Source organism: Chaetodon trifascialis, chromosome 3 (genome assembly GCF_039877785.1).
Source record: "Chaetodon trifascialis isolate fChaTrf1 chromosome 3, fChaTrf1.hap1, whole genome shotgun sequence".
In the NCBI taxonomy this organism is placed as follows: domain Eukaryota; kingdom Metazoa; phylum Chordata; class Actinopteri; order Chaetodontiformes; family Chaetodontidae; genus Chaetodon; species Chaetodon trifascialis.
In genome coordinates, this window is record NC_092058.1 from 11772830 (window position 1) to 11786364 (window position 13535).

Sequence of the window (13535 nt, forward strand, 5' to 3'; positions counted from 1 at the left end):
CTTTCAGAGACAACATGACACCGGCACCACCGCTCTCTGAACCCTTGTATTTTCCATGACTTGGCAAGACTCGCCGACAAACGGCTGAACCCAGCCACGAGTGCAGCTCAAATAATGTTGTGTCTGAAAGGGCTTTTAACTCTTCAAGTAACAGTTCAACTGCTTTCATCATTTACACATCAACTGACATTTTGATTTTGTTCATCTCTGATATTTCAGCTCCTTTTAGTGTTTTCCTTTAAATCTAATGCTTACACTTAATGATTATACTTAACTCAACACCTCAACTTCATTCTGAAACTTTGACTTTCAGCACATTCATGTTAACCTCTTCACATTTTTTAGTATTTGTATTTCAACTGCATCATCAACTTTGTGAAACTATGTAGGCGATGTCAGCATGCTTTCTTTTTGTCTGCGTTTGCAGTCCCTGCTGATGTGGAATCATGTGGAACTATTAAAAACTGCTAAGGTTGCTCCAATTTGCTGTAAAATGAATGAGAAACAGAACCTTTCTGTGAAAAGAGCAAACCAATTCAAAGTACTTGAATCCTGAGTGAAAAGATATTTGCCGTAGAGACTTTCGGAGACAACTGGAGCAGCATTCACAAACTATTAAAAAACCTGCCACTGTTACATAACATCATGTGAGAAGCAGGCGAGAGAGATGCCGACAGACAGCTTCATTCCCTCTCCTCTCGCTGTCCTTCATTTTGAATTCTGCCTCTCTCCTTTGCATCTTTCTGCCTCTAACATACGACGGTTCTTTCCTGTCCAATCTCTTATCTTATATTCTTTCTCACTCACAGCACCTTGTAAAAGACTGATGACAGGTATCCTAGCAACAAGTCTTTTTTTTTAGTGTCCTAACTGGACAGCAAAATGACTCTGTTCCTCCAGACTCCAACAACCAATGGAACAACAAGTTTGTGGTCCCTTCGGAGAGAGGCGGCCAATCACTTTCAAGCGTCTTGCTTGTTCTGGTGTCAGTAGGCCAGAAGGATAATGGTTGAAGAGAATGACCTGCAGCCAACAGACATCCAGTGCTGGAGTGAGAGATTTTCTATTTCTAACATGCCTTCTGGAGGCAGTCCCTCTCACGTCAGAGTCCATGACTCACTCTTGACCTTCCTAAAGTTTGACAATGCAATCTGTTGCTGCATAAGACAAGATGAAAGGTTATTTTTGTGCGCTCACATCAACACTCACTGCACTGCAGCCACATGCAGCACTTTCTAGAGGAATAAATCTGATACTTCTTACCGAGCCTGCAAAGAGCAAAGGAGTGTGAAATCAGGAACACGAGTCTCGGAGGAAGCTCCGTACCTGCAAGAAATTATCAAAGTTTTGTCTTCATCAAGCATTCCCCCTCTGATAATGTTGTACAGGGAAACACAAATAAAGGACTTGACTCTGTTTGAAAAGCACAGTGAGTGTTTGCCAGCCGCTTTGGGTGGCCATACTTTTTATGCAGGGCACTTCCTTTAAGCTTCTAATGACGAGTGACCCTTGCGTGAAGGGATTCTTAGAGACTAGGTCAGGCTTTTGGAGTCAGGGGAGTTCCTAGTGCACCGAGTCTATCACGCCTGGAAACCAGGCAATCAGCTTGTGTATGAACAAACCCTACAAGCCCTACAAACTCCTTTTTTAGTCCATAAGGAATAATTGTTCCTCAAGCAGCATGGGTTATTAACACTTTATGACAGACTGATCATTCATCATTAGCCAGTGACAACAGCAATCCAATGTTTTAAAGTGAGGAAGTCCATTCATGTTGTATGCTCGGGTGCAGAGTGACTTCTAGAGGGGACAAAGAGGTGTGAGTTGGTATGCTGCGAGCAAAGCCCCAGGAGCGACCGCTTTGACAAAGGGGACCAGACTGTTGACATCAATTCATAAATCAAACGGGGTCAGTGCCTCTTTGAAGATCGAGACTTGACTTCCCACAAGTCCTCAACCAACAAACACCTGAGGTGAAAGGGAGCCTTTAGCCTTTCATTGTGCGCAAAGGACTTTTAATGTAATTTCTGTGTTGTTGTGTATGCGTTCATGCAGACTGATGCCTGCTGCATTATCCAGGCTGGTGCTTGTACCAATATTTGAGAGAGGAAAAATTAGGATGATAGTCATTTATTTAACAAATTGAGTCAATTTTTTTGATGATTCCCTTAAATGTTGCTATTAAAATATTTTGATTAAAACATCTGCCAATTCAGGCATTTTACTGTTGAAAAATAAACTTGTCAGTGTTCATTAGTGGACAAACAGACATTGTTTTTTTTAATTTACCTCAAATTTGATGTAATTTTGGCCTTTATGAACTGTAGTTTCTTGATATGTATCATGCTGACAATGCTGACATTGGGTCATGCTAATTTTGCTAACTTGCCATCTGTGTCAATGTATTATCTACGCACATTGTGCTCCATACTTGGCCACTTTGCAGCTAACCAAACTACCTGCCCATTCTTCTTCACATGGGTTTTTTACATTTGAGGCCAGTCAGGATGGACACAAATACAAGAATAATTATGTTTACATTAATGTTTCTGAGACTGGTTGTACTCTGAATTTACAGCTTTAAATAGGTAAAGTCGACGTGATATAATTTGGTCAAGTTTGATGCAGAGATAGACACTGAAAACAGGTTTTAAAATATTTCCAGAAATGTAATCTAGCCCTTTCTTCTGAAGCTAAACAGTATTAACCACTAAAACTGTCTATAGATAAATGCCTTTGTATAATTCACATTTCTTGTGCTGGATTTAAATAAAAAATAGGATAGGGGAAAGAGTCTGATTAGTGATATTCAATGAAAGTAAATCCATCAGTAAACCTCAAATTCTTGACAAAACAAAAATATATACAACATGTTGTTGATGCATTCAGGTAGCTTTATTTTCATTTTCTATCATCTGCTGGAGTGCTCTAAATTGCACTGTGTGTGTGCCACATCCCACCCATGAATTCAGAGATATTTAAACCAAGTGGATCAACTTTAATACGCATGTAATAAAGAACTTCACTGTCGGTCACTTTAGAAAAACTCCAGAGCTAATTCTTAAACTTCCATCAGCCTAACTTTTTTCTCATGTTTTGCCCATGTCCCCCTGCTCTCTCTGCGCCGTGGTAACGCTGATCTGAGAGCTAGATTGGTGACCACATGGCTTTTATCCAAGTCGAGGCGCTTGAGAGTAGACCGCTTGGAGAGCGAGTGGGAGCGCAGTCGCAGGTTATCCATCGCCTGGTGCAAGATCCACCGCCACTCTGCAACGCCCGGGATCTTCCTTTATATAGACGAGAGACGTAACAAAACCACTTCATCTAACGCGGATCCAGATTGTTCTCTTTTGCCCCCTCTCTCCTGTGTTTTTTCACCCCCCTGATCAGGCTAAACCATCCTGCGCTTTGTAAAGGCGATTGTTAGTGCGCATCATCGCGGGAGCCAAGAGGAGGTTTGCCACTGTTCCATAGGAGACTGGTGAGTAGAGTCCATGCTACATGTCTCTGATTTCTGTTTGCGCGCTCATGTCTGTGTCATAGCCTGCTGACAAGAGGTATAGCTGACATCTTATTTCTCTCCTTTTCGATGAACTACTTTTTTGCTGCTTGGTTTTAATTAAGTTCTTATTAGGTCTCTAACTTACAGCAAGTACATGAGGATGATTGGGTTGGAAGATGTCAACAAGTTATTTTTATGTTAAAAGCTGTGTTACAGTAATATTATAGTCAAGCAAGAGTACCACAGTTTTCTCTGAGGTTGATTTAATTGCAGGTTACTTAAAGCATTTTTTTTTATTTGCACTAACAAGCATCTTATTCTGGTTGGACATCAATGCACAGTGTCTTTTCTACTCTGTTTGATGCTATGTTTTTATCTTCCCCCTAAATGAATAGTTAATGAGTTCTCACATTTGTTTCCACACTGCTCCTGTTTTATTTAGACTTATGGCTGTTTGTGGGGCCATGCAGTTACATAATAAGTGAAAATTAACTGGACTGCTTTTGCTTGATTTGAACCTTCACAATTCAATGGGCGTGGTTTTTAATGGCACAGTCCCATTCAGATTCAGACGTCCCTGGAAAAATACAAATTCCAGAAGAAGTCCATTTGAAGTTTTGGTCATGAGGTCACCTTTGTAAAATCTTCTGTCCATCTGTTTTCCGTCTCCAGCGGGCTGCTGGAGCGTCATGACAGCTGAGAAGAGCGGGCCCGTTATAAACGGTAAACCGGAGGATGGCAGGGACCCGGAAGGGTCCAGCTCCAGCTTAGACAACGGGGAGTACAATGAGAGGGGCCACTGGAACAACAAGATCGAGTTTGTCCTGTCTGTGGCTGGAGAGATCATCGGGCTGGGCAACGTCTGGAGGTTTCCGTATCTCTGCTACAAGAACGGAGGAGGTAAAGAAGTTTCTCTTATCTGTGCTAAAAGTATGGACATATAGCAAAGAATCCAGGTGGTGGGAGAGGGGTTTGTGTTAGGAATCTGGTGGACATTAAGATAAGCTCCCTTGCATCATCTCTGATTAGATACATAAAGAGCATATGATTATTAAAATGTAAAAGACACATTCCTGAGCAAAAGAGGAGAGACAAGTTCTTGCAGCGGAGTAGAATTTTGTAGTATTTTAGAATCAAAATATGCTGTCCTTTATTATATCATCCATTATGCACAATCATGTCAATAGAAGAGGTGGGTTCCCTCATTAGACACCATCAGACAGCACAGTATGAAAAGATCATCTAGCAGTATGAGTGCGGCTGCATAGGGAGCGCTTTCATTTGAATAGTGTGAATTGCTCCTTACATTTGAACTCGTTTAAAGCAGGAATTAAGAAGAGTTAGAAGTTTTGTTTTTGGGGGCAAATTTTATCTATTATGCTGTCAAACTTTTTATTCTAGTGTTGCACAAGTGGTACTGATGTTCTGCATGTATTTTCTTCTGTGTGCATAAAGGTGCGTTCTTCGTCCCATATGTCATCTTCTTCGTGTGCTGCGGTATCCCTGTGTTTTTCCTGGAGACCGCCCTGGGTCAGTTCACCAGTGAGGGAGGCATCACCTGCTGGAGGAAAGTCTGCCCGCTTTTTGAGGGTGAGAAAACACTCACTTCATACCTTTTATCAGGGTGCACTTTCAATTTTAATAATTGAATAGAAAATGGGAAACAATGCAGAGACAAAGTAGACTGGCTGATGAAACTTGATTCTTGCACATGCAGAATAAATACTGCTATTTAAATGTTTTCCCCCCATGATGATCTTGAGTCATTTATTGTTTTTTACAGATTTTATCTGCTGTAACACCTACACAATTTGCTGACTTTGCAGTCATCTTACTGACATTGGTCCCTGCAGCTGTGGACTCCTGCAGCAAGATCCAGCCGGCAGTTTTTTCATTTACTTTATCTGTAACATTTCCAGGTATTGGCTATGCAACACAGGTGATTGAAGCTCATCTAAACGTGTATTATGTAGTGATCCTTGCCTGGGCCATCTTCTACCTCTTCAACTGCTTCACTACCGAGCTGCCGTGGGCTGGCTGTGGGCACTACTGGAATACAGGTAGGAGGGCAGAACAGTGGACGAGAAGAAAATCTTCTTGCATGCAAAAATAATCATGCGCATCATTTTTCTGAAGAAAAGAAAACATGTCTTAGCATTTAATGTGCAATGTTATATCTGAAAAATAACATGTCCCTGTGTGTCCACAGAGTACTGTGTTGACTACTACGGAGAAAATGCCACCAACATTACAAACCCCAACGCAACCTCTCCAGTGATTGAGTTCTGGGAGTGAGTAAATGTTTTATTTCTACTTTTTTCCCCTGTTCTGTCATGTTCATCAGACTTCATATAGGACATTACGGTCTGTTTGTGTGTGCAAAGTCCCGTTGGAGAGCATACTTTGATGATGACATTCATCTCTGTGCGTATAAAGTATTAATGCATCACAGTTCGTCTTGTAACACCACGAGGAGGTGCTTTGTCAGTTCAGGCAGTTCATCATTATCTAATGTAATGTTGAAAATCTGAGCTTCTGACAGCTCCAGACTGTTTCAGTGACCCCCCCTAACCTTTCCCCCAATAATTAGTCAGCCTTTTTCATATTTGTGTGTCAACAGGCCCTGGTAGGCCAGCTGTCTCCCAGCTAGAGCCGTGTGTGGCAGCGGATCAGACCTTGTCAGTGTGTAATGCTGACCACACTTCCTGTCTCGCTGCCAGTGGCTATGTTTACACTACTGGGTCACATCTCATTTTTTATAATCATATATTGCAGTTGAATGGTTAAATTACAATTGCTATCTATGTTTTTGTTTCTAAATTAAAATTGAGTGACCTGATTTGTCTAACAGTGATGAAACCATCAGATTTGAGCCAGCAGCATAAACCTAACCAAAAAGAGAGAGACATGGCCAAAGGAAATGGCCAAAGAGCCAACCGCCATGCTGTTGGCAAATATAGCAACTGACCAGGCTTCGTTTAATCTATGCCAAAACACACTGTCATGTTTTGTACTGTACATACAGCATAAACACACATCGGAGCAGTAAGTTAAACAAGCTGTACTTAGCCATCTGTGGATCTTTACGTTAGTGCTCCAGAATAATGTTGCATGGTTTCATCGCTCCGCCTTTGTAATTTCAAATACAAACATTATGTCATTTAAAGAGAGTTTGATGAAAAGTTTTGTACATTTGTGCAACAGCGGGATATTAATGTAGACATAATGCTGGATGCAGGAATTTTAGGACGTTATGGAGTCCTCATCCTCTAGGGGTCACTACCTCGAGGATGCAATAACATTTTTTTAAAAAAGACAAAAGAGTAACAAAAACCTAGACTTGATTCTTTGGTAAAACTGATTTACCCAAATACTCTTAGAAACACTGTATTTATGTGACCAGGTAGAGGATACTTGGCTTCTGGTTCGCTGCTAAAAACTACAAGGTATTATCATTTACTTCAGAAACCGACACATCTACACTATCATACTCACATCTGCTCAAGTCACACTGTATAACTATGCAGCATCCATATACTTGAAAACTAATTTGCATACATTTGAGAACACACACAAGTATATTTACACACATTAGTGTTCACATCTTGCCCTTTCGGCTGACCAGGGAGGGACAGGGGGGCTGTGTTGGACCTAGCCTGTGGCCGGCCACCAAGAACATGTCACCATGATCAATGGCTGGTCAGGAGCTCCGGGGGTGAACTCGGTGGCAAAGATTTGGCAGCACCATGTAGCTCTGTGGCCCTGAATCTCGCTTCTCATCCTCCATCAATGCTGTTGCCTGGCTATGCCTCAACAAACAGGAAACGCACTGTTGATTCACCAGCACTGCCGACAAGCCATGACGTCATAATCATGCCCTGTATCTTGCACCTACGCTCTTACACCTGTAGGCGGATCACAGGAAAGAATGTTGTAGTTGTAGACCTGTAGGAGACCTACAGACCACGAGCCCTCCATTTCCATTGTCTTGGGCTGATAATACTCTACTGCTGTGTGGCACAATAACATTTCGAGATCAAGCTCAACATTGCGATCAAGATGCACTTTATTTGTCCACTTTGGGACTTTTTGGACACTTGTTTTTGGACATAAGAACCCCCAGAACATCTGACACAAGCCTCTCTTTACTGCCGTACCCAGCTGTATGGCTGCCATATGCTTGCTGACATTGGCTTCTCCGATGTTTGAATTTAGTAGATTGGAAGAGGTAATGCCACCGTCTAGTTCACGCCTGTCCTGGCATCTTCTTGACAAAGGCTATCACCGAACAAGGAGGTGAGCTGCAGTAAAAAAAAGGTCTCCATAGATTAATTTTCATTTTAATTCCAGGAGAACCACAGTGGTCACTGGGTATTCTGCTGAACTAAGCTTTGGCTCAAGGTGTTGTGGTTAATTTGTAGCAGTGCTGATCTGACCCTGGACAGTATTTGGCACAAATGCCATGATGGCCTCTCAGATGTGACCACATGTCACCTTTCACATCTCCATAATGTGACATTGTTCTATCAGAGCCTCAATGCCGCTGACTGCCTTCATTATGGTGGTTCATCCCTGTCCCATTAGTCAAATGCTTGGTGTCTTCCTGAAGCCAATCTCAGCATGTTGACCACACTGGTCTAAAGATAGAGTTGAGGTATCAGGAGGATGGTGTGTTCCTCTATGGGAAGTGGAGTCACGGGCCAAGCAGGAGAATCTCAGCTGAAGAGAGGAGGTGTCATAGTTGGATGAACACTATCAGGTGACAAGTGGTGGCATTGGGGCCACAAGATTATTACCATGCCATCATCACACTGTTCAAGGCTGCATTGTGCCACACAGAAGTCATTGTTGCTGCATGCAAATGTAGTCTTACCTCACGTTTTTGAGTGACGGTTTCCAAGTTAGCAGCAGGATGAGGATCAGACATCCCAGAGGATGGATGAAGTTGTTCTATTCTGTTGGTTAGTCCCCTCACTGCCATGTTGCTCTTCGAGTCGCTGACAGGAAGTGGATGTATGGTTTGGTCAGGATGCTACTGTGTGGTAGGAGGCACTCATCCTGAGTGGTAGAGCAGGTACATGTGAATTTGAGTGCACTGCACTGAAGTGGAGAACCAATAAGACGATAAAGACCTTAAATGAACAAAGCCAATGTCAATCAGAGTATAGGTTTGTCTGCACATTACATTTGTACGCTGTAAGGAGTGTGCCAACTAGCGTGACAATGTTTTGAAGTTGAGAGTACAAGTACTATGTGGAATTTGGGAGTGCATTAATGGTTGTTCCTAGGGACTACGGTTAACGAGCGAAAAAGACATGACTATTCATAATGAGCAACCTCAAGCAAATATTCATTTTTCATCTACCCCCCCACATTTTGCACTTTATCACTGAGTAAGACCGACAACTAAATGCCTGAAGAAATCTGCAAAGCCTCTACATTTTGCATTCAACGCTGCTTCACACTTTCCAGAAACTGCCTGCAAAGGGTTCTACATATGTCACACACGAGTATTGAACTAAATCAAATCACAAGTCAATAATCGTCTGTGTTCTCTGTGCCAAATCAGACGCAGGGTACTGAAGATATCAGATGGTATTGAGCACATGGGGGGAATGCGCTGGGAGCTGGCCATGTGTCTGGCCCTGGCCTGGTTCATCTGCTACTTCTGCATCTGGAAGGGACCCAAGTCAACTGGCAAGGTGAGACAGTGTAATGCACGTTTACTATTGTGAGTGCATATGTGTGTGTGTGTGTGTGTGTGTGTGTGTGTGTGTGTGTGTGTGTGAGTGTGTGTGGGCCTGTATTACTTACACTGCGGGGACATAAATCTGTTTACACAGTTATGTTTTAGAAGAAGAAGAAGAAGAATCAGAGGGACAGTCCCCTTTATTTGTCACACATACATACATGCGAACACGCCATGCACTGGTGAAATTTGTCCTCCGCGTTTAACCCATCCTGGTCGTGGCAGTGGCAGACCAGGAGCGGTGGGCTGCCATCTGACCAGCACCCAGGGACCCAGATTCCTTTGTCACCATTGGTCAGGTGGTGATCTTCTTGCATGTTGTGGGGACTCGCTTTCCTTAGGGGGACAAAAATTGTCCCTGTGATTTTAGGGTGCAGACTTGGGTTAAGGTTAGGTTTAGGCAAGTAGCAGTTATGGTTTGGATAGGGTAAGTCTCCAGGCAATAAATGTAAGTCTATGTGTGTGTGTGTGTGTGTGTGTGTGTGTGTGTGTGTGTGTGTGTGTGTGTGTGTGTGTGTGTGTGTGTGTGTGTGTGTGTGTGTGTGTGTGCGTGTGTGTAACTCATGATGGAGCAATCTGTATATGAATTTGGATAAGCAGGAATATGTGTGCATGCTACTTTGCTATCACTGGAAGAGTTATAGTTTCTATCTTACACACTGGCGAGATAAAGCAGCCAACCCATCTTATCCTCAGTACAACTCCCTCACAGGAACCTGCGTCCCCCCTGCAAATAAAGGACAAAGGGGGTTTCTGCAGCACCCACCTCTACCTTTCCTCCCATCACTGTTTCCATTTTAATGTCCTCCTCAAGACTCTTCTAGGAACCTCAAGGGGGGACAGTGAGGACTGTGCACCTTACTTTGGGTGCTCAGCAGTCTTTAAGAAGCTTCTCTCAGATTCAATGAGCCAGAATGAGTGGAGAAATAGAGTGAGAGTGAGAAAAGAAGGAGAGGTGTGTGTGGAAAAATTAATGGGCTCACATTCTACATGACGGGGAAAAAAAACAACTCGGCGGCAATGCCTATATCTCCCCGAAGTGTCTTTTGTCTGGCTGTGAAGTAAGAGGGGAGAAGGCTTCTTCATGGCCGGGCTTTAGCAGCCGGTCCAAGATTGATTCCTGTATTCACTGGAGGAAAGGAGAGCGTTCATGAGGAGCATGCAGAGTATATCCTCAGCCTCCGCCTCTGCTGCCCCTCTCCCTCTCCTGCTATGAGAAATTAACCACAGCTCGCTTGTTGCAAGAGAGAGGTGCTTTCTTCTCCACAGACCCTACAGGCCATTCAGTTCCGACTTTGCTAAGCTGTTTGCTTTTGTTGGCCGTGTTTGCCAGCCATTCTTACATTTAAGCCCTCCCGTTAGATTTACGGCGAGGCAGGGGCAAGTTTGACCAGTAAATTTGTGGTGGCTTAAATGTTTACCCGTGGTGAGCTGGAAAGAGCATGTGGAGCATCAGAAGTTCATGGAGAGATTGAATATTGTCCTTTTCATCTCCGGAGAGATGGAGAGAAAGAGGGAGAGAAGGTTTAGGATGTGTGATCGTTTTATTTGACAAATTAAAGGAGGGATCTGCTGGGCAGGAGACAACTTTTCCCACACTTTCCCTGTCGGCCACGCTGGGATTAGCAGAGCTTGGAGTGGACGGTCTCATTAAATCTCATGGATCCTCACTGTTCAAACATGACCTTAGTTTGGATTTCATTTATTTTTAAAACTTTTGATTCAGGGTTATAAGGTGAAGGATGGTCAGGATATTCAGTAGAGTGGATCTTTATTTTCTGAATGGGTGAGGGTAAAATCAAGCTTTAACTGGCATTTTAAATGTGTCCCACTTGTCCCCACACAGTAACAGTGAACTCAGCTTCTCCTTCCTTGAAAAAGGAGTTTCCATTCATGAAACTGCTGCTTGCAGTTGTACAGTAATGTGACTAGGTGTGTGCGGGTCAGTGGAGTGTGCATGTGTTTATGAGTGTGTACTTAGGCCAGTATGTGTGAATGGTCCACTCTGTCTGCATCTGTAGTACGTGCACACCCATTTGAATGTTGTGAATGAAGTTGTGTGTGTGTGTGTGTGTGTGTGTGTGTGTGTGTGTGTGTGTGTGTGTGTGTGTGTGCGCGTGTGCGCGCGCTCATGCAATGCTCTTCGTGCTTCAAAGAAAAGCACATTTTCCCACACTGCCAGCATCACTCCTCTGGGCTTCTCCTGTTTAAGAGACGGGGCCAGAGGAGCCTTCTTTTCTTTTCAGTCTCCTGGCCTGGCTCTGTTCTGTCCTGTTCTGTCCTCAATTGGACTTTGACTGGATGCCAGCAAGCCAGGGGATGTATGTTGCCCGCCTCTGCCTTCCAAGAGGCCAGGGGCTTTGTTCAGGGGGTTTCTAAGAGTCTTGAGATGTCGAGCACAATTCTGCAAATCCTGAATAGTTCAATAAAAAATGGAGTGTTGGTTTGATGGTTAGCAAGTGCTCGTTACTGTACTGAAGGTATGTCAGATGTTTGCTATTGTGCAGCTGAATCCAGTGCTGTGCATGATACCCTCCGTATGTATGTATGCATGTGTGTGTGTGTGTGTGTGTGTGTGTGTGTGTGTGTGTGTGTGTGTGTGTGTGTGTGTGTGTAACCATGCCCATATATTGATACTGTATATCTATAGCCATCAGCCAATAGATATTAAACTGTGTCATCAGTTGATTCTCAACAGGTGCCTCTGCTCAAATGATTAACAACAGACTTATTATTGTTGTTATCGTTGCTTTATTATTATAAAGCACACTTAAAAGCAACCCATGTTGACCATAAGCCAAAGTTTAGAAGCCTCAAGTCAGCCAACCTGAAGGACTTGGAGGTAGAATGAGGGGTCTGTGATATAGAAGGGGCCAGCCAAATTAAAGCAAACAGGAGAACCTTAAAATCAATTCTGAACCGTACTAGCAGCCAGCGGAGAGAAGCCAGAATAGGGATAATATGATTCTCTCTTCCTTACCTGTCAGGAGCCTGGCTGGTGTTCTGGATCAGTTGCAGGTGGGACAGGGATGATTGACTAATCCCAGGCTATAGAGAGTTGCAGTTGTCTAATCAGGAGAATATAAAGGCGTGCATGATTTTCTCAAGATCTTTGGCGGGGACAAACAATTTGATTTTGGCAAAAGTACGAAGCTGGAAAAAAAGGCTTTTAAAACTGCATTAACTTCTTTGTCAAATGTAACATGGAATACATTATAACACTTTATTTGGGGTTTGACAAGTGTGGACAGGTTGCCAGATTCCAATCACTCTGATGGAGTCACAGGGGTCCAATAGGACAACTTCAGACTTTCCTTCATAAAGCTGTAGGAAGTTTTGTGCCATTGATGAATCAGTTAATACACAAACTGGATTGGACTGTTTGTTTGGCTACAAGAGGAGATAGAGCTGTGTGTCATCGGCATAACAGTGCAAGGAAATGTTGTATGTTTGAGTGATTTAGTGAAATTTGAATGATGATAGAGAAAAGAATGGGGCCAAGGATGGAACCTTGTGGGACCCCACAGGAGACACAAGCTGGGGGAGAGAAAAAATAGTCTATGTTGATGGAGAAGCTTCTTTTTTTGAACCAGTTGAAGTCAGTTTCAATCAACATCAGCTCTGTACTGGAGACTGTTGAGCTGGATGTCAAGATACTCAGATATCTACTGTTGTTGTTGATGATTGTGTTTTGCCAAAGAGCAATTTTTCATTTAGAGAAAGAATTTAAAGAATTTAAGGGGAGATAAAGAGAGGAAACTATGCAGAATTTTACAAAAATGCAAAATTTGGAGGAAAGTCAGAAAAAGATAAAGAACTAAAATAAAATAATAAATCAATATAAATTTGTGTAACATATTAAAGTTAAGACCGACCAAAATCTGTGACTTTAGCCCTTTAGTGGTTCACTAAACTTAAAATGGTTCTGCGGATCTCAACAGCTCTGTTTGTTAAGACTATTAGGTGTTATAGCTGATTTGGTCTTGACACACGTTTTTGTGTGTGTTTGTGCAACAACACAAATTGTCCGTTTTATCCTTTGTCTTCATCTTTCTCACTCATCTTCCCAATCCTCTTTCTCCTCCTGTCTCGACATGTGTAGTGAGATTACTGTCATGACCTTTCACCTTCAGGTCTGGAAAGTGGTTTGTTGTTATTGATCTTTAAGGATGACACAAAACAACCACCTTTGTTCTCTTTGGGATTCTTTCAGTCCAGTTTATCCAATGCCAGTCCTGTAGTTGTGAAGCTTTTTTGAAGTGGGAGCGGATGAGGAGGTGGCCA

The 13535-nt window shown here is 42.8% G+C and overlaps 1 protein-coding gene across 2 annotated transcripts in view; it reads left to right on the forward strand.

The window, feature by feature from the left end:
- The first annotated feature begins 3196 nt into the window (after positions 1-3196).
- Positions 3197-13535, forward strand: part of slc6a11b (solute carrier family 6 member 11b) — a 30788-nt gene continuing 20449 nt past the window's right edge. Inside the window, exons 1-6 of one of the 2 annotated variants that reach the window (XM_070958801.1) lie at positions 3197-3481; positions 4175-4402; positions 4958-5092; positions 5422-5562; positions 5712-5793; positions 9072-9204. In XM_070958801.1, coding sequence (XP_070814902.1) covers positions 4192-4402; positions 4958-5092; positions 5422-5562; positions 5712-5793; positions 9072-9204 — 702 coding nt within the window. In that variant the 5' untranslated portion in view covers positions 3197-3481; positions 4175-4191. The other variant, XM_070958802.1, reaches the window with a different exon arrangement.